We start from the raw sequence: 27,940 nt of genomic DNA on the forward strand, positions 1-27,940 counted from the left end.
GCTCCAAATAAGCGAGACGTGTAAATACTATGGAAGGCGATAAGGGGAAGGACGAAGAGGATTGGAAGATATACGAGGCTCTGTGCAGCAAAACACCAACAGAGGTGAGTGGAAAGTAAAGGTATGGATTTTCGGCTGGATCGCCTGGATCTGTTTCATCGTTATCTGGCCGTAAATACATATATTTTAGATTTTAAAACAACGAATGGGTCACTACTCACGTAATCGCTAAAAATCTTTGTATATACAATTTTTTACACAAAGTAATCCGTTTTTATTACCGTAGCGTAGAAGTAGAAACCTCCCTATTTACTTTCAATTTGATTTTAAAAGTTTTTTCAGCATATATATAATATTAACCTGTCATATCCCAAGGGCTCAAATATGAGCCGTAAATAAATTTTCCAGATTTCCCACGATTTTCAAAACCTCCCACTTAACTCCCAGTGGCTCAAATGTGAGCCATACTGGGAGACAACGACAAAATTAGTTTTCGGGTCGCGGGATCGGACAGGTTAATATCTGGGTGACCGAGCTTTGCTCGGAAAACATACAAACTCGAAAATGCGCGTTTTCCCAGAGATAAAACCTAGCTAGATCGATTTTTCGCCCCCAAAAACCCCCATATAGCAAATTTCATCGAAATCGTTAGAGCCGTTCCCGAGATCGCAGAAATATATATACATATAAATAAATAAATATATATATAAATAAATAAATATGCAAGAATTGCTCGTTTAAAGGTATTAGATAGATAGATACCTACCTAATACGTTATCTCTCTACAATTACCTACTTTTGAGATTTTTGGTAAGATAAGATGGTAGATGGCAACAAGTCAAAGTCAATTTAGTGGGGTACGTATCATATGAAAGAGTTCGAGTTGTAGGTAGCAGAGAAAAGATATGAAATTATTACCCACACAAAATTAATATGATCATAAATATGTAGGTACCTACAGGAAAAATACAATGAACGCCTTTATCCCATTTAAATACTTACTATTTTTAAGCACCCTTGTACGAGCTGCTGCTGCTGAGGTGAAGAAAAAAAATAAAAATCTATTACATGAAAATCTGAAAAACCAACATTCGTAGTAGCATAGAGAAAAAAATACATATAGTGCTCACTCCATACATCAGTTTTAGTACCTAAAAGACTATTAGCATCTAGCATCGAGTAGCGGAACTATCAGTACTGCTATCTTGACAATAGATGTAGCACCGTCCGGAAAGTCTTATGCTGTTGAGATAAGACTTTCCGGTCATTGTCAAGTCAGTACTGATAGTTCCGCTACTCGATGCTAGATGTAGACACTGAAATTAATAGTCTGAACTGATGTATGGAGTGAGCACTCTTGTCTTACTAAATTTCTCTATGGTAGTAGGTACATGAGCACATCGCCTGCCAGCGACCTGCTAGGCGGGTTCTCTGTCCGGAGGCGCTTGTCGCTACATACGTGTAATGAATCAAAGTCCTTGGTACAATCATTTACTTTTAATTTACTCCGACTAGTTACTTCTACGTACACTCTTAAACAATCTTAAGTTCACAAGCAGTAACCTTCGTGCTAAATTTAGTGTTACTCGTTCCAGCGCCGAGCGAGAATGAATCTTCCACCCCATGGTACATTATATTTATACTCTTTTATCATTACAATCTGCGGGTAGGAGAGAAGGGTCATTTTCGCGACGACCGACAGATTAATTAACAAATATTCGGGTATACACAGATCATATTTTTAATCACTACCTACTGAATACCATTATTTTAACCTAACTCACACTAAATAATTATAATTTATTCTCAAAATCTTATTAAATATCACACTCGGCCATCCGACTGCGTGCTACCTCCGGTGCACGATCAACAATAATATCACACTCGGCCGTGTTGCCTAAATGCCTTTACAGTCCTATTTATTTTAGTTGTAGTCAGTTTATAGAATACTAATACTCTTAGCATTTATACTAAAAAGCATGTAAAGGTTCACGAAATACATGTACTTTATGAATATAATGTTTTTTGGGGAAGCTAATACGTAATTACATTAACAACTTAATCAGGCTTGTAATTAACAGTTGCAATGGGTGTACGATTACAATACTAGGCTACAAACTTGATGACAACTTCCACTCGTAAGATCCCTCTTGACCGTCGCCTTGACTCCCGCGGTCCTTCGTACGGGTCATCTGAGAGAGGCCACCGTCGTCTGCGCCCGCTGTTGTGACGACATCTGTCTTCAGGCACCTCACGCTCGGCTGTCGCAGTGTACCACGTCATCTGTCCACCGTCGCTCACCTCATTTTTTCCTGTAATTAAATTTCAGTGCGCTGTATGATTGTTTGTTAAAATTTATTTTCACCCTACACAGCATGCTTTTTCCTGTTTAAATTCTACGAACTCTCTAAACTGTCCAAACTCTCTTTATTAAACTCTTTAAACTCATTGAACAGACTCATTGACCAGACTCGTTAGTCTCATTGGACAGACTCGTTAGACTCATTGGACAGACTCGTTAGACTCATTGGACAGACTCGTTAGACTCATTGAACAGACTCGTTAGACTCATTGAACAGACTCGTTAGACTCATTGAACAGACTCGTTAGACTCATTGAACAGACTCGTTAGACTCATTGAACAGACTCGTTAGACTCATTGAACAGACTCGTTAGACTCATTGAACAGACTCGTTAGACTCATTGAACAGACTCGATAGACTCATTGAACAGACTCGTTAGACTCATTGAACAGACTCGTTAGACTCATTGAACAGACTCGTTAGACTCATTGAACAGACTCGTTAGACTAATTGAACAGACTCGTTAGACTAATTGAACAGACTCGTTAGACTCATTGAACAGACTCGTTAGACTCATTGAACAGACTCGTTAGACTCATTGAACAGACTCGTTAGACTCATTGAACAGACTCGTTAGACTCATTGAACAGACTCGTTAGACTCGTTAGACTCATTGAACAGACTCGTTAAGACTCATTGAACAGACTCGTTAGACTACTCGGACTACTCCGACTACTCAGATCTATCAGACTACTCAGATCTATGGACTCTGGCAGCATACCTGCATATCTGCATTCATAACAGCACATCTACATGGCTGTAGACTATGAATGTAACAGCACATCTACATGGCTGCCTTTAAACTCAACTCAAAACTCTTTAAACTTTAAAACCTTTAAACTCAACTCAAAACTCTTTAAACTTTAAAACCTTTAAACTCAACTCAAAACTCTTTAAACTTTAAAACCTTTAAACTCAACTCAAAACTCTTTAAACTTTAAAACCTTTAAACTCAACTCAAAACTCTTTAAACTTTAAAACCTTTAAACTCAACTCAAAACTCTTTAAACTTTAAAACCTTTAAACTCAACTCAAAACTCTTTAAACTTTAAAACATTTAAACTCAACTCAAAACTCTTTAAACTTTAAAATCATTAAATTAAACTAAACTTTAAAATCATTAAACTCAAATCTTTAAACTCAAAACTCTTTAAAACCATTAAACTAATCTTTAAACTCAATACTTTAAAATCATTACACTAATCTTTAAACTCAACACTTTAAAATCATTAAACTAATCTTTAAACTCAACTCTTTAAACTTTAAATCTTTAACTCAACTCTTTAAACTTTAAAATCCTTAACTCAACTCTGTAAACTTTAAAATCTTTAACTGAACTCTTTAAACTTTAAAATCTTTAACTCAACTCTTTATTAAAATCTTTAACTCAACTCTTTAAACTTTAAAATCTTTAACTCAACTCTTTAAACTTTAAAATCTTTAACTCAACTCTTTAAACTTTAAAATCTTTAACTCAACTCTTTAAACTTTAAAATCTTTAACTCAACTCTTTAAACTTTAAAATCTTTAACTCAACTCTTTAAACTTTAAAATCTTTAACTCAACTCTTTAAACTTTAAAATCTTTAACTCAACTCTTTAAACTTTAAAATCTTTAACTCATCTCTTTAAACTTTAAAATCTTTAACTCAACTCTGCAGCACACCTACATGTCCGCACTCATAAGCAGCACACCTACATGTCCGCACTCATAAGCAGCACACCTACATGTCCGCACTCATAAGCAGCACACCTACATGTCCGCACTCATAAGCAGCACACCTACATGTCCGCACTCATAAGCAGCACACCTACATGTCCGCACTCATAAGCAGCACACCTACATGGATAACTGGCCATTAGATTTGGTTAAGTACACCACCTACATGGTGACTAACTTCACTATTACCCACCTACATACATAGGAAACTAGACGTTAGATCTGGTTATAGTACACCACCTACATGGTGACTAACTTCACTATTACCCACCTACATACATAGGTAACTAGACATTAGATCTGGTTATAGTACACCACCTACATGGTGACTAACTTCACTATTACCCACCTACATACATAGGTAACTAGACATTGGATCTGGTTATAGTACACCACCTACATGGTGACTAACTTCACTATTACCCACCTACATACATAGGTAACTAGACATTAGATCTGGTTATAGTACACCACCTACATGGTGACTAAATTCATTATTACCCACCTACATACATAGGTAACTAGACATTAGATCTGGTTAAGTACATCACCTACATGGTGCACATACATAACAGCCAATTCAACATTGAAATTTTAAATTTTAATTGTTGCTATCCAATCACCTACATGCCACTCATACATACTAATGACAACGTGTGATTAAGCCCTTGGGAGCTGACAGGTTAATAGAGTCCTTTTATTCATTTTGGGAACTAATCATGACTTTACTATTAGATCATTTAGCTCATACTATGTAATAGATTAAGTTCAGTATTCGAAACTCAAGTATAGGATGTAGGTACACGTGTTAGCAACACTAGCAATGTTTAAAAAAAACACAAATGAAATGTGGGTAAGGAATTATTTTGAATAAAAAAATATAACAGGCGGGTATTCTGGACAGGCAAGATGATCGAGGTGTAACGGCTGGTTCTTTGTTAAAATAATATACGTTTAATTAATTGGAAAAGCAAAATACATTGATTTACAAATGTATATATTTCTGGAAGCAGATGACCTTCTAATACACGTAAACACTTAATTTAACGACAGTACGTATTTTAACTAAATCTGCATAACAACCGAGCACGTTTATACTTAAAAACATACTACTACACTGTACAGCCTAATCGTAAGTATTCAAATTCTAAGACAACTTGTAACCACGGCCTAAAAATAACATGACTCTTGTAAAAAAAATAAGGTTTTCAATTCGCTCAATGCCTGTATCGATTTTGATTAGTAGCAGATTTATAAATTACGTAACACGTCTGCATTTGTTACTTCAACTTAACCATAATCGCGTATCTACATATTCTCAATCAGGCTTTAAGATTATAAGCATTATTACAACTTAAAACTTACTACCACAACGTCCGAGTATATAAAACATGTATATGTATACTAGGTACTCACACGTTCTAGTCCTTTTATGGGCGCCGTTGACCACCACGTCTGACTTGTAATGAATCAAAGTCCTTGGTACAATCATTTACTTTTAATTTACTCCGACTAGTTACTTCTACGTACACTCTTAAACAATCTTAAGTTCACAAGCAGTAACCTTCGTGCTAAATTTAGTGTTACTCGTTCCAGCGCCGAGCGAGAATGAATCTTCCACCCCATGGTACATTATATTTATACTCTTTTATCATTACAATCTGCGGGTAGGAGAGAAGGGTCATTTTCGCGACGACCGACAGATTAATTAACAAATATTCGGGTATACACAGATCATATTTTTAATCACTACCTACTGAATACCATTATTTTAACCTAACTCACACTAAATAATTATAATTTATTCTCAAAATCTTATTAAATATCACATACGGTTTTTCCCGTGTTGTTCCTGCTACGCTCGTGGCGCGTTGCTTGCGTTGGCAAGTTAATGCGCAAATTAGTGACCAGATTTTCCGATAGATGGCGCTACACACCGGCTCATTTTCTACTTCGCCCTGTTACGATTTTTGCCGATTTAATGAGGATCGGCCCAGTTCAGCCGTCCTCTAACTAAAAGGCTGTTTTTAGGATTCCGTAAAAAGGAACCTTTATTATGGTCAGATCTTTATTTACCTACTAGCGACTCGCTCGGGATTCGCATGGGTTAATATAGTAGTTTGTGTTACAAGGGATCAAAATTATATATTTCCGTCAAGGGGGCTGTCCATAAATTACGTCATCTATTTTTGACGATTTTTGATTTAGGGGGGGGGGGCTAAAATCATGCTTCGAATGACCCCGTTTCCTCCTACGTCATGTTACCATCATCCGATGTCCAGACCCCCTCCCCCCCTAATTTGAAATGACGTAAACAGATTATTTAAGCTAAAAAAATAATGTGCAATAAATGTAAAAATAGTGTGCTAGGACAGAAAAGTGTTACTTTCATCCCTCCTAGCAGGGAGGAAAAGTGACACTTTGATCCCTCCTAACAGGGAAGAAAAAGCTCTTTTCCGAATAGTAAACCGCATGAAAATCCGTTCAGTGGTTTTTGAGTTTATTGCAAACAGACAGACGCGGGGGGGGGGGGGGACTTTGTTTTATGGCTCCTCTTCACGATGGGCCAATGCCGGCCACTCCAAGGGACGCATTTATGCGTTACAGGGAGCAAGTGATATTGCTATCTCATTCTACCGCATGGCTGCGTCCCTTGGAGTGTCCGGCGTTGGCCCATCGTGTAGAGGAGCCATTAAGAGATGTAAGCAATCGGGTAATTCAGAATACTTCTGAACATCGGGGAATTCCGGAATCCACCCATAATTCTGACTGAGTTTATTTTCGAGATTAACTGACATTCGGAAGTATTTTATGTTACAGAACATTTATTAATAATTTAAGTAGATATCTAATTCATTTATTAATTTAGAGAATGGTCCTGTTATGGCTTATGTAGTGGTATTAGGTAGGACTGTCTAAAACTCTAAACCATACAATATTTTGCACCACTTTGCGCGTCCTTATTTCTTCGTCGAAGATCTCGTAATTATAGTTTTAATGCTATTAATACCTCATTACATGCATACCTACTGATAAAAAAGGCACGGCACTACTATAAGTAATCCATCACAAGTTCAATTCAAACGGTACCTGTCAGGTAATCGGTACGAGCTACGATACTCGTATCTCGTATCGACATTTCTTCAATAAAGCCTGCGCTTTTTGCTAAATCAATTATGATCGTACTTTTAGTACGATGCAAAGTAGCGTGTTCAAGACCGTACCATGCAGAGATTTCCCTGAAACTATGCAGTTCGTAGCTATAAAAGGAATTCGTTTTTCCCTTTTATACGGTTGTTGACAGCGGAGCTGCCTAAGTATGTACCTGCATGGAACCCCATGTCGCGGTCTTTATCAGACAAATCATGTCAACAAAGTCATAATTTGTTTGGGTGGGTTTTCCTTTTCATGATAATGAGAATATCGTGCCTTTCGCGAGCTTAAAATAGCAATACGGGTCACGCAAACTTTTTAATAAGAAGTACGGCTTAGTAGTTGTCTTCTGCTCGCTTGGATAGGACTGTCTGACGATAAAACCTCGCCATGGCATTTTGTAAGTTATGACTGTAATTATAGTGCCACTGTTAGCCTATTGAAGCCGCACCTTCGATGAATAATTTATGGTGAACTTGTATTACCTACAGATGGACGCGGACGTGGGGAATGACGTCGTGACCGCCTTGAGGAGCGATCTCGCGGGGCTGCAGTATAAGCGAGATAAATTGTTGTCTGAAGTGAGTATGCGGTATCGGTTCACCCCGGGCTAAAAGTATGGAAAAACCTGTCGCTGGTTTGAATGGATGTGTGTCACTAAAAAAGATTGTTTTTAGACAACTTTGACTTCAAAATTACGTGCAGCCTGGGTAAAGTAGCACAAAAAAAGTACGTTAGTATTAAGTAACAATATACTTAATCATTTTTAAGTAGGTATTATTTAGTTATTTAAAGGTACTGAATTAGTTACATAGCATAGATGCTACTTTTAGGTTTAAGAGTTTTTTACAATATCCGACGTCCGACACAAAATCGGATCCGATGCCCTCACATAAGATCCGATATTAGTAAGTATCGGACTGGACCACCGAAGTCTGCTGATAATGTAACTGAACTTTAAATTCTTAACAGGCATTCGAAACGTACCTACCTATTAATTTCTGTATTCTAACAATGTTGCAGGTCAGCGATTTAAAGAACCAAATGCTTTCTCGTGATCAAAGGATTTTAGAGCAGCAGGTGGAAATAGACCACCTGCGCGAACAGAATGCCAGACAAAACGCGGTCATATCATCTCTTAGGAAGAAAATTCAGGACCTCGAAGAAATACAGCGTAACCTGCAAGCTGCTCAGGGGAGGAGCGACATGACAGTACAGACTTTACAGAGGGACAATCGCTACTACGATGATAAAATAAAAGACTTAGAAAAGAAGCTTCGTAATCTTGAATTAGAGTGTCACAACGAAGAGCAGCAAAAGGAAAATGCCCGCTGCCAGTTTCACGACTTAGTGCGTCGCTTGTCTGCGGCATTGGACGCTGAATTCTGCGACACTACCCACACTCATTCCCCCGAAAGTCTTATAATCAAAGCGGCGGAGTTGGTGCAAGAAATAACAAGGCTCAAGAACAAGTGCATGAACACTACGGAGAACTTGTCGAGTGTTGAGCAGGACTTTAGGAGTTGCCGGGATGCGTTGGAGAGAGCTAACGCGGACAAAGACATGCTGCAACGACAGGTGATGTATCTAAATTAATTATACAATGTGTCGAGACCGCTATACTTACTGGGATATCGTCCGTCTCAACTAAAACTATCGAAGCGTCATATTCCGGTCGTTTTTGAGTATTGTGAAAGTAGCAGTCAGTAATTTTTTTCGCTATTACCGTAAAATGGGATGAGTAGAGTCAAAACTGAAATTCAAACCTCGATAACATTTTATTTTTACGTACGAAAACGGAATGGTATAGGTGAGGGTGGGGAGGGTCGATCCCTAGGGGACACTTGGTAAACTTCATTTTTAATCAAACCAAACGAGATACATTTTTTTGCACTGGTAACACTCATTCATTCGTTCCTAACTTCACGTTCTGTCATGGCACTGTATCGGAAAAGTCAGTGGTTCAAAAATGGCGGACGGTGAAAGATTTTCTGCGTACTATATTAAATTTTCGGTAAGCTTTAACTAGATTTATTTTATAATATGAGATGGAAATGATGTTAGTGAGTGTGCTTATTTTATTTGTTGTTTATTGAAGTGATGATTAACTTGGATTACATTGATATACGCGAACACACGTTTCGAGTACGGCACGTTTTATAATCTTACTATGTATGGGGAGACTTTGTCTTTTTCTTCAGGGGAGATATGATTCCGGGATCATGTCACCCCCAAAGCGATCAAGTATATACATTGTAATAAATTTACTTACAAAATGATTCATAGAGCTATCATAAATATTTTCTTTTCTTTAGTAAATCATGCCGCAAAAGTACGACCAGAGAAACACCGATTTAAACTTTCAAGGTTTTTGACTGATTATTGTTTATTAAAACGGGATTTAATGGCGTATAATTCAGTTTTTAATTATACAACCGACTCCGAACTCCGAAAACGGAATTATCCCCGTGGCCTTTGAAAAGACTAACTAAAGTTGACATCAACATTTTACGAACTACCCGCACTTGATCTTGTTTATCAAGTTAAACTTTTTACACACAGGGGATGTTACTCGGTCGACAAACAACACTTATAACGATATTTGGTTTTCAACCGGCGATATTTGTTTTTATGGATGAAATGCTATTTCAATGGCTTTCCGACCTTATGTACTATAGAACCGACGGTCCATAGAAAGGATTTTAGGATTATGTAGCTCAAACACCGTCCTCGAAACGTGAGCAGTAAATTTCTAAACTTATTTATTATAGTAAACAATAACGACCAGAGATGGGTAAAAAAATTAAAATTGCTGTAGGTATCTGACGCTAAAAATACCTTCATAATAACTTTAAAAAATTTAGCTTGTTACAAGAAATTTTATGTTAATAACTTAGATTTTTGTTTTTTTTTTAACTTTTTTTTGGTTCAAAAATTGATTCCCTATTTTATGTTGTTTTATGGATACTACGATTAGTAATCGTCGTAATTATACTTTTAAAAAATAATGTAATCGTCGATTACATTATTTTTTAAAAGTATAAGATTATGGATTAATATGTGTTAGATATCTTCATATATTAATTTTCTGTAGATAAAGTGAATAAATTAATGTAGATACTACCCTCGAAATATGACATTGCCGCTTAAAATCTTTTTACCAAGTGTCCCCAAATCTGGAAGACTTGATCCCCTCGGCTTACACATCTGATTACCGGAAATACAACTTCAAAGCATGGAAGATGCAATATATATATGTTTGCTGTGTATTTTACAAATTATAGATGCATTGCTAATAGCGATCCTAGTTATATAATCAATGAGAATCTGGTATGGGGAGACATGGTAAAAATCTGTTTACCATGTGTCCCAAGAACCAGGGTCACTTGATCCCCCTAGGATCAAGGCTCCCGACCAGGGGTAAACAAGTCTCCCTTACATAGGTGACACATGGTAAAAGTCAACAGTATGGGTTTTCATTAAATAATGGTCTAATTTATTGCACAAATCTGTTCTAATTCAAACTATTAATGAAGAGATAAATTCTGAATCGTATGGTCTATAAAGTTTTTCAATACTACAAATAGTTAAGAAAATGTATGCTAAAAACAAAAGGGTTGATCAACCCTCCCCAGTTTCCCCTATATAATAAGTGTTCCGGACGTTTGAATTTTAGTTTTTATTTTATTTTGGGTAGTTCCATTTCATAACTTTGAGGATAAAGAGGAAAACCCACCTCACCCCGTAGTGCCTCGTATTTGGGGCGTTGGATTACCAGTAGAGCAATGCGCTACTCCACACCAAAATTGTTCTATTTTTTCTTTTAGCATAGATGTCTGCTTACCAAAACTGAATTGTAAATCTACTAGGTGACGTCTCAGCTGCTTGAGCTGGAGCGTCTACGGCAGGAGAAGGAGTCCCTGTCCGTACAAACGAGGGTCCTGGACCGCGAGCTGCACGAGGCGCGCGAGAAGCTGTCCCACTGCTCCAAGAACCTGTGCGTCGTCACCGACAACGTCAACCAGAATGAGTCCATGATTGTGCAGCTGAAAGGTGGGTATTTATTAAACCGGCAGAGGACGTCACTGCCGCTGGAGCGGCTCACAGTGGATCACCGCCATACTTGTAGTCAGCCATGACGTTTGGCACGGAATAAATAACAGTACTAGGTACAGAAGATTCACTTTCTAACAAAACGCGTCTATTACAACAGATATGACCGCTAGGTGGCAGCAGCGCGAGCAGGCGTCCATTCCGTAGCGATGCGCGGCAACTACTATGGCTAGACACCACAATTGGTGTGGGCCGCACGTACTTGTAGGTACCTTTAGCTACTCGACGAAATCGTGGAGTGACTTGTTACCATACTAAAAGTAGTCTTGTGTAAGTCCTAGTCATTTTATGGGAGTTAAGTGTTAGGCCTGTGTGGACGCTCGAAGCGGAGCGTTCGGCGGGGCGTGCAGCGAGGCGTCGGGCTCACAAGTGATTTGAGCGGCGTGCACTAAGGCCGTTGCTATACGCTTGCATTTGTTTAACATACACGCCGCACGCCCCGCCCCGCTGCACGCCCAACTCGAGCGTCCACTCAGGCCTTACACTAAGAAATGAGTACGTGTACGAAAATTTGTTTCTACATATATATATTTTCAGAGGACCTACGTCATCGCGACGAAAAATACCAAAGATTGCAAACGGAATTCCGCAACACGATGGAGTCAATCGCGATCCTCCTGAGCTTGCCGACGCGGTTCGTCGAGGCCCACGAGAGCACTATCAAGGACAGGATTAGGGAGATACTGAGCGACAACAAGGATAAAACTGTGGTACGTACTGACACTGATTACTGAGCAATGGTAGGTAGACTTTATCTCGGTGCAATAAGGTTTAGGATTGGTAAAGTTATATCCCTTCAGATCAGATGGGTTATATGTATATCATAAATTATTTATCATAAATTAGAGCTGTTGGAATTATAACTTTCTGTCAATTCATTAAATTTCAAAAAGACTTCCGGTTGCTGGAGTTTGTCACTCAAATTGAATCTAAGTCTTATTGCTTTTGCGATGATGTAAAAATCTAGGTCATTAGTTAATTATTTATGCTACTATTTAAATTACTTTATTTAGTACAGTCACCATCAGATAATATCGCTGCAGCTAGGGCGCTCACAAATATCTGATCACGCCTCTATTTATATCAGGGCAAGAGTGCGTGTTCAGATATTGTGAACACCTACGCCTATCCGATATATCTGATGGTGATGGTACCTACCTATTTATGTAAAAATCTAAATTCAAGTGATTTTATACCTCTTGTCAGCAAATCGACGCGCTGCGCGAGAAGCTAGGCATGGAGTCTCAGCAGCTGAGCCGCGCGGCGCACGCGCACGACCAGGCGGCGACCCGAGTGCGGGTGCTGGAGGACGAGCGCAACATGCTCGAGGGGAAGGTACCTACTTACGTCGTGAATTGAAATAAATGTCGTAATATGTATATTATATTATATGTACCTATACTGAAGAAAAAATTACCTTACCCTATGATAATGTATCCTATGATAATCTACTCTTAAAGATATGTTTTCATAGGTCCACAAGCTTGAGGCTGAACTGGCAGCGCTCGAGCTCACCAGGGACAATTTACGCAAGGACAAAGCTAATGTAAGCATCAAATTAGGAAGAACCATAGATAAATTCAAATTATAGACTGTTAATCTTTACACAGTCGCGTTCTACCAAAATTAAAACTGTATTTGCATAACTTCTTAATATCTGGGAGACCGAGCTTCGCTCGGAAAACATATAAAAACTAAAAAATGAGCGTTTACCCAGAGATAGCGTTTAGCTAGATCGATTTTTCGCCCCCGAAAACCCCCATATACCAAATTTCATCGAAATCGTTAGAGCCGTTTCCGAGATCATTGAAATATATATATAAATAAATAAATAAGCAAGAATTGCTCGTTTAAAGGTATTAGATATTTCAAGTGCAGGGTCTTTTCGACGAATGAGTGATGAATACGGAATGATACGCAATAAGAAATAAACGAATATATGAGACTATCGATGCTGATAGGTATATTGAATACTTAAAGTCCCCATTAGATATCGCTTCAGTTTATCAGAATCGACCTGCACCGGTCCATCATAAATCAGTTCCAATCGAGTAACTTTACTATATTAATGACGTACTATCTCCAACACTTAACTGAATATCCGTGGACCTTATAACTTTCTCGTAAGGTTTACATCTGGTCACTTTTATTCACACGGAAATCGCAAAGGCGCTGTTTTTTTTTGTAAAATAATGGATTACTGTTACAGTTTGTAGCATTCCTCGAGCGGCTTAGCAGGACGATGAATATGGACGAACTGACCCAGGACATCGGCATCGAGCTGCACACGGACGCCATCATGCACCGCGCCGAGCAGCTGGCGAGGCTGGAGAGCGATAAGATCGTGGACAAGGTTGGTACTGCAGGACCATGGACATGGACGCGCTGACCCTGGACATCGGACACACGGACTCCATCATGCACCGCGCCGAGCAGCTGGCGAGGCTGGAGAGCGATAAGATCGTGGACAAGGTTGGTACTGCAGGACCATGGATATGGACGCGCTGACCCTGGACATCGGACACACGGACTCCATCATGCACCGCGCCGAGCACCTGGCGAGGCTGGAGAGCGATAAGATCGTGGACAAGGTTGGTACTGCAGGACCATGGACATGGACGCGCTGACCCTGGACATCGGACACACGGACTCCATCATGCACCGCGCCGAGCAGCTGGCGAGGCTGGAGAGCGATAAGATCGTGGACAAGGTTGGTACTGCAGGACCATGGACATGGACGCGCTGACCCTGGACATCGGACACACGGACTCCATCATGCACCGCGCCGAGCAGCTGGCGAGGCTGGAGAGCGATAAGATCGTGGACAAGGTTGGTACTGCAGGACCATGGATATGGACGCGCTGACCCTGGACATCGGACACACGGACTCCATCATGCACCGCGCCGAGCAGCTGGCGAGGCTGGAGAGCGATAAGATCGTGGACAAGGTTGGTACTGCAGGACCATGGATATGGACGCGCTGACCCTGGACATCGGACACACGGACTCCATCATGCACCGCGCCGAGCAGCTGGCGAGGCTGGAGAGCGATAAGATCGTCGACAAGGTTGGTACTACAGGATCATGGATATGGACGCGCTGACCCTGGACATCGGACACACGGACTCCATCATGCACCGCGCCGAGCAGCTGGTGAGGCTGGAGAGCGATAAGATCGTGGACAAGGTTGGTACTGCAGGACCATGGACATGGACGCGCTGACTCTGGACATCGGACACACGGACTCCATCATGCACCGCGCCGAGCAGTTGGCGAGGCTGGAGAGCGATAAGATCGTGGACAAGGTTGGTACTGCAGGACCATGGATATGGACGAGCTGATCCTGGACATCGGACACACGGACTCCATCATGCACCGCGCCGAGCAGCTGGCGAGGCTGGAGAGCGATAAGATCGTGGACAAGGTTGGTACTGCAGGACCATGGACATGGACGCGCTGACCCTGGACATCGGACACACGGACTCCATCATGCACCGCGCCGAGCAGCTGGCGAGGCTGGAGAGCGATAAGATCGTCGATAAGGTTGGTATATGTCTATGGTTACGTAGCAGAATGATGTGAAAACCTACTGGTTACCGTTATAACCGGCTAACGAGCACTAAATGAAGAATTGGTTCTTATAATAAATACAATTAATAATGAAAATATATGTATGTATCGTTTCCATATTAAATTAGTGGTGAGCATCTTCAATCTTATTTTGAGGTAGCAGTGGCGTATTTCAAGCAATGCCAATAACTTATATTTTGCAGTGCTATTTTCGTCCGTAATAATACTTCAGTTAATTTAATGCGTTGGCGCGGATATTATAATTTAATAGTTACTATATTAATAATAGGTAGGTTCAAATGTTTAGTTTAGTGAGATCATTTTCAACTTATAGCCGTGATTGCGGTTTCGTGATCGATCGGACTTTTGACTCGTGTCTAAATTGCCTAAGTCCTCAAAATTCGCATTAATTTCATGCATATATTTACTTACATATTCCGTTCTGACGTAAGACTAATTCAGCTACCATTTTGTGATATTTAAACATTGGCCAGGGGCCGTTGCTTATCGATATTCTAACTACCTTCCGGTAAAAAAGAGTAACCGGCAAAAAAAAAGATTTATAAGCAAAATTAATAGTCATAGGTGTACTGCAATAAAAAAAAAATAGTAGATTTTTTCGTGGGTTCCAATTCAACTCAACAAAGTGACAGAAGATGACATAGTAGATAATGTATGTATATCTATATGGTAGTAATACGGTAGTATCTACGCCTGTGAAAGGTCTAAAGGTGCGTCTACATCTGGCGAACGCGCCTTCAATAAGCCAGTTTGTGAATTAAGCAAACTGCTCGCCTGCGAATTCGCCAGATCTGGACACACCTTTACATGACAGTTCTCTAAATTGACAATTATTAATATTTTGTGTAGCTGCTATATTACGGATACTATGGCACGCTGCCTCGCCTACGCAGGGAGCGTTCTTTCCATGACTTGCCTTACCTTAAAGAAGTAAGAGACATTCCGAAAAGGCATGCTACACCAGGCATCGTATAGTAATAATACTGACCGCTAATTAGAACCGAATTGGCACTTAATGACTTGACTATTTTATCTATCATCAATTTATCACGCACAGTAAGTATGCAGACAGCACGGTGTAAAACCGTAGTAATGAGCTATCTTTGGATTGCACCGCATTTTGTTTCTCTGTTAAAGTTAGGAAACACGTTCTACAGCAAACGTATTTTTCATGACCCGAGACACAAAACGCTACGAAAAAAACGCTCCGAGCGATATCGCCTGACTACGGCTCGTCCACGCCATGACATTACGCGACTGGCGACGGCTGCAGCGACAACTATAGGTGGGAACGAAAGGTTCGATCGCTATGTCTCGCTCCAACCTATGGTTGCCGCCGCCAGTCGCGCAATGTCGTGCCCGAGCCACGCTTCGGCCACGAACCGCACGCCTCGAATGTGCAGGCTCGACGCTGACGCCGCGCGCCGACCGCTAACGGTACGTCTTACGTAGGCGAACAACGCGCGAACGCCGCGCGGCGGCGGCGCGGCGCGGCACGGCGGTGGCGCGGCGGGGCGCGGCGCGGCGCGGCGAGGATGAAACAAACCGTTGATACGTATAGGTGTGTCCTACTCGTACGTGAGCGATTTAGACGCGAAGCGGCGCGGCGGCCGCGCGGCGTTCGCGCGTTGTTCGCCTACGTAAGACGTAGCGTAAGGTTTATTGTTACAACAAATGAATGGCGGTCGGCGTCAGCATCCAGCGTGCATAGTTCTCGGAGCGTGCGTTCCGTGTGGCCCTCGGCTCGGATTCGTTGACGTTTCAACTTCGCTCGGATCGTTTTTTTACATTACATGTGACATAAGAGTGTGAGATCGATGTATCTATCTATTAGACGGTCGTTTATTTTACTTGGTTGATGATTTGACGTTGATAGATGATCCATCGATCGGCTATCGATCGATTTAGAACACTCTAACACTCTAGCTACTACGTATTTAGCGCATTTAAGTAGTCTGATATTGTAAACATCTTTCATCCATTCATTTAAGTATTATGTACTTCGTTATATACCTACATCCAAGTTTGCAAGTATACCTCATTAATTCTGTTAGGTAGAATTAAGGTCTGATAAATACCTATGTGGCATAAAGGTGCATCAAAATCTAGCGATGCGAACGCGCGCAATCTGAAGGAAACAGCCGTGCGCACTCTCGGTGCATTCGCTTGATCTAGCTAGATATTCAGAGGGGCTACCGCGAAAACCGAAATTCTCAAATTGCGGGGATCTTTCTCTTTTACTCCAATTAAGGCGTAATTAGAGTGAAGGAGAAAAATGGCCGCATTTTGCGAACTTCGATACTTCGCGGTTATAGCCCTGGATGCACCTGTAGTACGTACTACGCCACCTAACATTGCATGCGTTTTCACAGACGGCCGTGGTGTACCAACTGCAAAGACGAATAAGGATTCTTAGGGAACAAATCCAAAGGAAAGACTTGCATCTGGACCTGTTACGGCGCAAACTAAGTGTTCAGGTAAAGTGGTAAATGGAAATGGTACACGTTACCAGTTCAAATTGTCTGTTGTATTAATTAACAATTTACAATGAAAGTAAACAAATCATTATCAAAAACTATAACAAATGGGACAGCTTTAGTATGTTTTTGACAGTGATTTGTTTTTACCGCCAAACTATGCGGTACAGCTACGAGTAGTTAAAGTCCGTCAACCAAATCTTGTCAGTAGTAAAAGGCGGCAAATTTGAAAAATCGCGGGTTAGCAACACTGTGTTCGAATAATTCCAAAATGCGTGTCATCTGTGTTTTATCTGTGGAATGTGGATCGTGAACGACAGCCGTCACCTTATTTGTTTTCATTTGGTTTTCATTCTGAATCGTTTCTGTTTCAAGAGATATTTCTGCTGTCACCATTAAATACCAATACATTAAATAAGAATAAGCAAAACTAAGGGGCCTACAATGTACAATCATGCTCGTTGATGGTAAACATTACTAAAAATTGAGGTTATGACAAGTACATACTGGAAGAACTCTTTCGAACTTTTAAGATTATGTTCAGTTTTTTTGTTTTACGGTTAAAAGGCATAAATAAAATTAAAACGTATGCCTAAATCTATCCAACAAGACCATAAATTGTGTCCTGGAAACCGTCCATAGGCCCACATGTCTAATATTTTCAGCAATCAGTTGTGACTATTTACAAAGATGCAATAATACTACAGAGTATTATGCTTGGTTGAAGTGACCCGGTAACATTGGTAACTTCATTATATTTTTTCAATTAATTACCTGAATTATAGTGTAAGCTAAAGTGACCCTTATCTTATTTACCTTTAAATTAAATAAACACCCAAATATCAGTTGTTTTATTTTTAATATGTAATCCTATTGTACAATATATACCAATCAAAAAAATTACACAGGTATGTCATATTCATCCAGAAGAGTACACTAATTTACATTAACAAGTGGCATATTATATTGTAAATAACAAATAAGAGAGAATATAAATTCTCTTTGTTCCCTATCTATGTCTTCTATGTTTACTAAAATAAAATCATATCAAAATGCAGATAATTAGATAGTGCATATATTTGTTATTTACCTACTTTAGTTTGCTTTACATTGCTACTGACAAGATTTGGTTGACGGACTATAAGTTAGCGCATTATATTTGTAGGACATGAATCTAGTTTTTTAACTGGATAAGGCATGATGGGTGGGGGAAATGAGCGAACGGGATAGTCTTATGTATCTTTCAGTAGGAGTAGCAGCGAAAGCGCTATTATTGTTTGTCCTTGTCACAGTCTCACATTTTTTTTATTCCCCACCATAAATTAGTATGGGTTATGGTGGGCAACAAATAAATTCGACCAATCATAGTGTCGCATTGCCTATGTTTTGTCCCTCACGGAGGCACGCGTATACCACTTCTATAGGATCCTACCTTCTATGTTGTAGGAGTATATATAGTCCGTCAACCAAATCTTGTCAGTAGCAATGTAAAGCAAACTAAAGTAGGGCAACACTCAAAGAGCAGTATTGCGCTAAGAATAGCAGCAATGTACATCGAACCAAAAGATTTTTTTTTCCGCTGAGCGCGCCCTGCGTACGTTAATTCAAATTGTCACTCGCGGTTTATTGAAAAAATTTGAAACATGGACGGACAATTTAAAAGCGATGTTAAAACAATGTTAATCAAAATGATGAACAAATTTGAAGATATCAAAAACAACTGCCTATCGTAGTGCATAAGCACTACGATAGGCATATTACAACAAGTGGCATATTATATTGTAAATAACAAATATATGCACTATCTAATTATCTGCATTTTGATATGATTTTATTTTAGTAAACATAGAAGACATAGATAGGGAACAAAGAGAATTTATATTCTCTCTTATTTGTTATTTACAATATAATATGCCACTTGTTAATGTAAATTAGTGTACTCTTCTGGATGAATATGACATACCTGTGTAATTTTTTTGATTGGTATATATTGTACAATAGGATTACATATTAAAAATAAAACAACTGATATTTGGGTGTTTATTTAATTTAAAGGTAAATAAGATAAGGGTCACTTTAGCTTACACTATAATTCAGGTAATTAATTGAAAAAATATAATGAAGTTACCAATGTTACCGGGTCACTTCAACCAAGCATAATACTCTGTAGTATTATTGCATCTTTGTAAATAGTCACAACTGATTGCTGAAAATATTAGACATGTGGGCCTATGGACGGTTTCCAGGACACAATTTATGGTCTTGTTGGATAGATTTAGGCATACGTTTTAATTTTATTTATGCCTTTTAACCGTAAAACAAAAAAACTGAACATAATCTTAAAAGTTCGAAAGAGTTCTTCCAGTATGTACTTGTCATAACCTCAATTTTTAGTAATGTTTACCATCAACGAGCATGATTGTACATTGTAGGCCCCTTAGTTTTGCTTATTCTTATTTAATGTATTGGTATTTAATGGTGACAGCAGAAATATCTCTTGAAACAGAAACGATTCAGAATGAAAACCAAATGAAAACAAATAAGGTGACGGCTGTCGTTCACGATCCACATTCCACAGATAAAACACAGATGACACGCATTTTGGAATTATTCGAACACAGTGTTGCTAACCCGCGATTTTTCAAATTTGCCGCCTTTTACTACTGACAAGATTTGGTTGACGGACTTTATTATAGGTACCGGTGTCACTTGTCAACATTACGCTACGCTTTTAATAATTCGAAAAATGCTAGGATTGCTAGGAATCTCATATTTGATCTGATAATCAATGGGTTTGCGTCAAAACTTCACCTAGCTTTTCAGAAAAATCAAGTTCGAAACATTTATAAATAAACCGACACTGTGGTAGAATATTATGCTCCTTTATCAAATACTTTAAAACCGCGTAAGTATTTGTAATAATATAATTTACCTATCTTAGAATTGCTCATTGATCAACACCACCACCACACGCGCAGATCAGATGGTCAAGATGCAGGCTCAGCCTATTAGTTTGATGGTCTCTGACGGATATAATTATATTTTTGTATATTAAGTACCTAAATTTGTAAATAAACTTTATGTATTTTTTTTGTATTTTTGTACTTACGCGTACGTCGGTATAGTGTAATAATTGTTTGTTGCTAGGCTGTTTTCGACTTTCAACTTATTTATATAAGGCGTTTGTATCGTGTGATACGCTGCTAGCCGCTGAACATAGTAAGTACATGAAGTCATGTTACATGAAGTCAAGGTGAGTCAAGATGACCTAGGTGCTAACTAAATACTATGATTTATGAGAGGGAACCTACCTTAGGTTGGTATTCCATCTGTCCAATATGGCGTCTCACCCTTAATGAGTTTATTTGTAGTAAAGTGATCGATCGAGTGTTTATTAGCATTCGAGAAATATGTAAGTAGTACATATTACCTAAACAAAATCGTGCTATGAAAGCCTACTATTTATTATAGGCACCTATATACCAACTAAAAAAAATTAAAATATTGACGTCTGTTCGTCTTACATTTCCGCTTCAACTCGTCACGATTTTAACCGGAGTCTCTCTATGTGAGAGTCAGAATGGCGGGTGTATGTAAATAAAATTAAACAAAAAGCATACCATATTTTAGTACCTAATTTGTACTATTTGGTACCTCATATAAAAAAATTAGTACCTCACGGTATTTAAAGTTATCAGCAAAAAACGTTACACCCGCCAACCTGACAGTCAGAATGGCGGGTGTATTTTATTACGCTATGATCCCGCGATTATTGATAAATTCTATAAAAGCCAAATTTTAGTACCTTTTTAGTACTTTCATATTCAATTATAAATTGAGCCATTTTATTTGTGGTTTCCGAGTTATACTCATTTTACACTTTGCATTGCTATTAAAAAAATTCAGGCGCTTTAATTTTTCACCGTATCGATATCGTTTTTAAGAAAAAACGCTACGCTACAACTATTTTTATTACGCCAGGATTTAGTACCTTTCATGATTAATCTGTTACCCTTTCACGGTTAATCTGTTAGGTTCAATTAACTATGAAAATTACGTCTTACAAATGGCCAGGCGCCATGTCAAAGGATTCTTCCTAAGAAATTCCGCTCTTCATTGTGGCCTCATCTGTAGTGCGAACGATTTTAGTTTAGCTGACCGATTTTAGTCAACTAAAATACTCGCCACTCGACTAATATAGTCCGAACTAGGCTATAGTGTTTTTTTTTTTCAAAAAACTGTTTAAGGCATAGTATGTAGGTACATGTACAGGCATAGGCTATCAGACTTTGGAACGTTCTCCCACTCTCTATCAGGTAAGCGCAGACCAAATTCACATTCAAGCGTACCTATGCTGCGCAAGCATTTCCTTGACAAACTTTCTTCTTCGTCAACTTAATGATTCACACTAGCTAGGTATACAGGTGGGCCAAAAAATAAGTGCATTTCCGTTGCCAGGGAGGTATATTAAGTATAGATATTAGATTAATAACCTATCGGTGTTTGACTGTTTTATATCGACTACTTTTTCAAATGTCGTTATTTTATCTAAATAAAAACGTGCAAGCCGTGTTTGTGCAAGATTTTCGTAATGTACCATTATAAATTTCATTACTGAACCCTATTAGTGCCTTTTGTGTCTTTAATTTTCCTTTAGAGCGGATGGAAATAAGTAAATCTAAATAACGAAACTTAAAACCGAAATCAGGATCAAAATGGATGGAAATATATTTCTTATGCTCTGATAGAATGTTGTTCTAAAAGGTGTTGATGATACGTTTCTGCACTACGTATTAATAAAACACGTATTTTACTTTCCTCGTATTCGAAATGAAAAGTAGAGTGTTTAACTCGAGTGAAAGGCATCATATCAGCCTCGGACTATTGGCGCTCTCACTGCGTTCGAGCACCAAACTACCTCGGCAGAAATGAGTGCCTTTCATCCCTTGGTTAACAATCTACTAGTAACACACCTTTGTTTTTATCATGAAATGGTGTTAAAAAAATACCGCTAAACATGTGCATCCTTAAAAAAGTTCAACAATAATTATTATTTTAAGTCGAGTGTGAAAATTATAATTTCTTGTAAAGATTAATAGAGTCTGTGCGGAAAGAGAAGAGTCGTGAAATGTATGGGCTGCCTTGAAAATAAAAATGAAAAAAATATTTATACTCGTATAAATATGCCTTACATTCCACGACTCTTCTGCACAGACTCTATCGACTGGTCATATGATCAATATGATTATCATAATCCTGACTTACCATAATCATAATTGCATATAAAAGTGCCAAAACGCCGAGCATGACGTGCATGCCTATTTCTGTAAATTTAATTAATGTATAATACTTAGTGAACAAAAGCCACTAATAATTACAGCATTCGTTTATTTAATTTGATTTCAAATTGTTTAAGTATTTTCCTCGCGTTGGTGTGGAAAGAAATTGTGTTTCATTTGGTAGCAAAGTTTTTTTAAGCCTCATGCGTTGTAGTTGAAACCCTCGCAACTTTCAAGATTCCTGTACTTTAGAACCACGCGCTACGCTCATGGTTCTATTTTTGAAACTTTCACTTACTCGTGTATCAATATTAGCACGAGGATATTAAACAACAACTTTGCCCCTTGTAAAACAATTGCACATTAATGTGCCCAATAATAGGGCAGACATTAACGAAATAGAAATTGCTCAGGACGGATAGTTAGTGTATTATTATAAATATTATTATTTTTGTATCTCCTTGGATATCACGGGCCTATAATCCCGGTTTTTTGATAGGCTTGCGTGGGGACACAGATCCAACACGTAGAGGCCCCTTGGAGAGCTTTTATGTCATATAGAACGCCTGCTGGAACCCGTTCACAGGTGCAACAATAGACAGAGGCATTGGGACTATTGTAGAAAAAGAGAACAGTATACCGATCTATGGATTGAAGTTTGGGTGGACTATGAGACTGGGTTATTACAAAGACGTACGGACACCTGCCATAACAATGTGTTCACAAGTTATCGAGGCAGGTGGGGACTTGCCGCGCACTAGATGGGCCTATTATTTTTATTATTATAAGCCTATACAATTACAGTGTCCCACTGCTGGGCAAAGGCCTCCCCCCTCGATCTCCACTCTTCTTATTTGATTAATCACCATGTACCTACTTAAGAGTAGGTATTATGTACACAATTACATGCACAACGAAGAGCGGAATTTCTTCTTAGGAAGAATCCTTTGACATGGCGCCTGGCCATTTGTAAGACGTAATTTTCATAGTTAATTGAACCTAACAGATTACCCGTGAAAGGGTAACAGATTAATCATGAAAGGTACTAAATCCTGGCGTAATAAAAATAGTTGTAGCGTAGCGTTTTTTCTTAAAAACGATATCAATACGGTGAAAAATTAAAGCGCCTGAATTTTTTTAATAGCAATGCAAAATGTAAAATGAGTATAACTCGGAAACCACAAATAAAATGGCTCAATTTATAATTGAATATGAAAGTACTAAAAAGGTACTAAAATTTGGCTTTTATAGAATTTATCAATAATCGCGGGATCATAGCGTAATAAAATACACCCGCCATTCTGACTGTCAGGTTGGCGGGTGTAACGTTTTTTGCTGATAACTTTAAATACCGTGAGGTACTAATTTTTTTATATGAGGTACCAAATAGTACAAATTAGGTACTAAAATATGGTATGCTTTTTGTTTATTTTTGTTTACATACACCCGCCATCCTGACTCTCACCTCTCTATCAATGTTCAACGATGGAAAACAAAACTCGTTCGCGTAATTTATTTGTTTGATTTAAATGACCCGTATGCAGCCTTGCCTCCGGGCATAACTGTACAGTGTATACTTCCCGTCTTCATATTTCTAGGTATAGATAGCTGCCTCTGTTATACAATTATGCATTACTCACTATATATATAGCTACTAACTTAATTATACCGGTATATTTGGATAGGCTTCTAATTATCAAAACATGCACGCATAAAACATAATTGAGATCGTGATATCGAGTTCGTAATTGCTGGATTATTTACCTATTTTTCCTCAGTTTACCTAGTGGTTTGAGAAAACCTCACATTGACATAATAAATATATTGATACAATGTTACATAGATAGGTACTCGTGGTACCACTCTGACTCATTGCAATTTTTTAGTCTTTTCATAGACATATTTGGCGCCAGAAATCCACATCCGAGTGGAGCACGTCGGGCACACTACACTGATTAAAGTGATTAATTTATTGTGAAACTCGAGACTCACTCTTGAGCATGTGATTTACACGATATATTATACCGAAATGTTACAAGTCAGCCTCCATGGGCCCGTTTCTCAAACGCTTGTAACTTGTAATACAAGTGGAAGTCCCTTTCTAACAAAAGCTGACAATAAGTACCTAAGTGACATCCGCTTAACTTGTAGTTACAAGCTTTTGAGAAACGGGCCCCATATGTATGACCCTAACAGGAGGAGTCATCGCGCGTGCGCGCCGTGCTGCAGGCCGAGCGCGACGAGGCGACAGCGAGGAGCAAGAAGCTCGCCCGCCAGTGTGACAAGCTAGCCGCGCAACTCGGAGATGCCCGCGCGCAGCTGCGCGATCTGCACGCGCAGGTGGCTGACGCGGCAGAGTATAAGGTGAGTGAGGAGTGAGCAAATACAGGTTAGAAGGTCTACCGAAGAAAATCGAAATTTTGATTTTAGAATTACGCAGTAGGTCCTCTGGCGTGGTAGTACAAGATAAGCGGAGTCAGCTCACATGTAGTGGAATATCTTGCTGCGCAGCTGCCACCCACCGAGGTAGCTGATGTGGCCGAGTAGGTAGAATGGTGAGTTCGCTCAGCAATTCGGCAACCTCCTGAGGAGCGTGACTGCTGATGGTGTTGGGACTTTAAAGCTTATACGCGAGAAATTTCGGGTACATTCTGGATGGAGAAGATGGTAACAACAGCTGCAGGTGCTATTGTTAAAACTCTTGCACTGAATATTTGAATGGTGTTTCCCATTTTTGTTTTGATCGCTATCAAATTATTTTAAGCAATTATCAGCTCCAGGATGATCTAAATGTTCAGAAGAACAGCCTAGCCCTTACATTGTAACTATCGACTGACGAGGAATGTGAATCAAAGTAAACAGTATTTTTAACTTAAACTTATTCATTTATTAACCCGATTTGCATGAATAAATGTATGTAAGAGCAAGGTTAAATGGATTTATACATTAACATCACTTGCCGTGATCTCATTCATCTTGATTTATGTAGTCGATTAGACCAGAAGTTATGTGTATCATCATAATACGCCGGGTTGAATTACTGATCTAGATTGCCAAGAATTTCCAACTACCTAAATAAGTACAAGGCAGTAAATTGTTGCTCCTTCAATACCTAATATCTAGTAACTACGAAGTCACAATGAATCATTGTACATTGGACATGCAATTACATTAGATATCCTATATATATTCTGTTATTATTTAGCTATCCTATATTCCGAAAACCTGGAATTTTCTGATCAATGACTACTTTTATAGATAGATAGTTCATTATGTTGTGTAGGCGATAATAACGAGAGACTCAAGATTACTTAAAAAGAACCAGTACCTCTAGATTACATATTTGGGTTGCTGTTCATATTCTGCTGACGTAGAACTAAAACACCTGCGTGCCTAGCCAATTGACAATCGCTTGCGCTACGACAAAGAAACGCTTTGTGTCTCTCTATCACTCTTCCATGGATGGGTCTCTATTGTTTCCCAAAAAGTTTTAAGCCATACCCGCACTGTTTTCCCGCATTTTCGTTAATCATAATTCATTTGGTTCAGAAACGCGTCACTTCTCAGGATTGCCATAAAACAAACCTAACCTATCCTATATAGGATAACCTAACGAAAAGATAACGGTTTCAGTTTTATGACTAATGATAATATGACAAACAATACATTATGACTTAAAACTTTATGGGAAACAACGGGACCCCCTCTTCCATATTAGTGTAGTACCTACGTGTAGTAGTAGTTGCGTTTCGTTCGTACGTACGTTGCTACGGAGCGTAAACGATTGGCATGATGGATACGCACCCTGTTATCTGATTAGTCGAGGGTTTGGCAAATGTTCGACTAACAAGTTTGTACTGGTCATCACAGATAATTTCATTGGAGAGGGCGCGCAAGATCGAGGAGCTTCAGAAGAAGCTGGAGGAAGCCGAGCTGCTCCGAGTGCGGTACAACCGCAAAGTCAACGTGCTCAAAGACCAGGTAGGGCAATGGGCGTTCAGAAATCCTTTATAAACTCAGATTTGTACGAAGACAAGCATTTTGCGTCTTAAATCTGAGTGTGGTCGTATTGATGTACTGCTATATAAAGCGGCAAGAAGCAACTCTTCAACTCGATGACATAACTAAATTCATTGTACCTTTATTTACATCATTGTCTGTGAAAATTGTATGAGCAGGTCCGGAACACTGGGGAGACCTTCGAGCAAGAACGGACCACATCAGAGCACCAGATCAACATGTTACGCGATGACCTGGCCCGCACCAAAGAAGCGCTTGCTGAAAGTCATAGGAGAGAGGCTCAGCTCACCAGCTTTAGGTATCCACACCCACTTTTCAAATACCTAGATGTTTAGATTTTCGATAGACAATTAGGGGAAAGAGTAGCCTATAGTGCAACTAACATTTAACTTGCTTTTTTTGTTGCTCTAGGAACTCAATAGCGAAACTCCTTGGCATCCTGGTGCCGTCATCGGTGTCGGACTTCGAAATGGTCTCCCGTCTGCAGAAGCTGATCGACGCGCACCACGACTTCACCGTGGTGTCGCGTCGGTACGACGACCCGACGCTGCTGCGCGCGTCGTCACGCTCGCCGCCGCCGTCGCGCTGTCGCACTCGGACCCCCGACAGGTTCTTCTCACTTTGATCATACCATTAACCAAACATACTAGAAACATTGCAAATAACCTCAACATCCGACACATAAATGCTGTTCCAACGTATTCCACACTGATCAAGCTATTCAATTTGTGTTTGTTTCCAGATCACTCCGCTACGACGACTCAGGGTACGCGGACCCGGCATTTGATTTAGAGGACGACCTGTACAAGGCTCGTGCTGCCTTGTGACCCTCGCGCCCCCGTCGCCGCGCTCGCTTCTAAGCCAGAAACCTCTTTAAACTGTTAATGGACGGTGGTACGAGTACAAGTTTGCCGACCATGTGTGTTACAGATGGAAGACAAGTTGTACAAGGTGCGTGTTGCCTTGTAACCATCGCGTTGGCGTTGCCGTCACCGCGCTCGCATCTAATACTGCAACCTCTGGACTGGACCCTCCGGAAACTGTTAATAAACGGTGGTGAAAGTACGAGTACTTACAAGTTTAGTCCGTTTGAAGATTGACCATTCCATTTGGCGAATCAAAAAGGCCACACACAAAAATACAACACGCGCGGTTCGAGAATTTGACTTTAATAATCGCTTATAGCTGCGGATCCGTAAGGATCAACAGACACTGGAATGGCCCA

The 27,940-nt window shown here is 39.5% G+C and overlaps 1 protein-coding gene across 3 annotated transcripts; it reads left to right on the plus strand.

Annotated features, from left to right (window-relative positions):
• LOC134650897 (coiled-coil domain-containing protein 170) lies at positions 1-27,642 on the plus strand. 3 transcript variants are annotated; one of them, XM_063505837.1, is made up of 15 exons: positions 1-104; positions 7,727-7,816; positions 8,259-8,813; positions 11,105-11,288; positions 11,886-12,058; positions 12,555-12,683; positions 12,823-12,894; positions 13,558-13,701; positions 15,789-15,869; positions 17,312-17,416; positions 24,892-25,059; positions 26,566-26,676; positions 26,874-27,013; positions 27,127-27,324; positions 27,458-27,642. In XM_063505837.1, exons 1-15 carry the CDS (start codon positions 30-32, stop codon positions 27,540-27,542), a joined length of 2,310 nt encoding a protein of 769 aa, XP_063361907.1. In that variant the 5' UTR covers positions 1-29; the 3' UTR covers positions 27,543-27,642. The 3 variants fall into 3 exon arrangements, with proteins under 3 accessions (XP_063361907.1, XP_063361925.1, XP_063361916.1); XM_063505846.1 differs by lacking the exon at positions 1-104 and adding an exon at positions 7,424-7,635; XM_063505855.1 differs by lacking the exon at positions 15,789-15,869.
• Positions 27,643-27,940: the final 298 nt, after the last annotated feature.

The sequence above is a fragment of the Cydia amplana genome, chromosome 1 (genome assembly GCF_948474715.1).
Source record: "Cydia amplana chromosome 1, ilCydAmpl1.1, whole genome shotgun sequence".
NCBI classification, from domain to species: Eukaryota; Metazoa; Arthropoda; class Insecta; order Lepidoptera; family Tortricidae; genus Cydia; species Cydia amplana.

Bases quoted from the DNA above. Each gene is read 5' to 3' on its own strand.
- LOC134650897 (XM_063505837.1), top strand. From the start codon at position 30: ATGGAAGGCGATAAGGGGAAGGACGAAGAGGATTGGAAGATATACGAG. The intron at 11,289-11,885 runs GTGGGTATTTAT...ATATATTTTCAG, and splicing joins CATGATTGTGCAGCTGAAAG to AGGACCTACGTCATCGCGAC. The intron at 27,014-27,126 runs GTATCCACACCC...TTGTTGCTCTAG, and splicing joins GCTCAGCTCACCAGCTTTAG to GAACTCAATAGCGAAACTCC.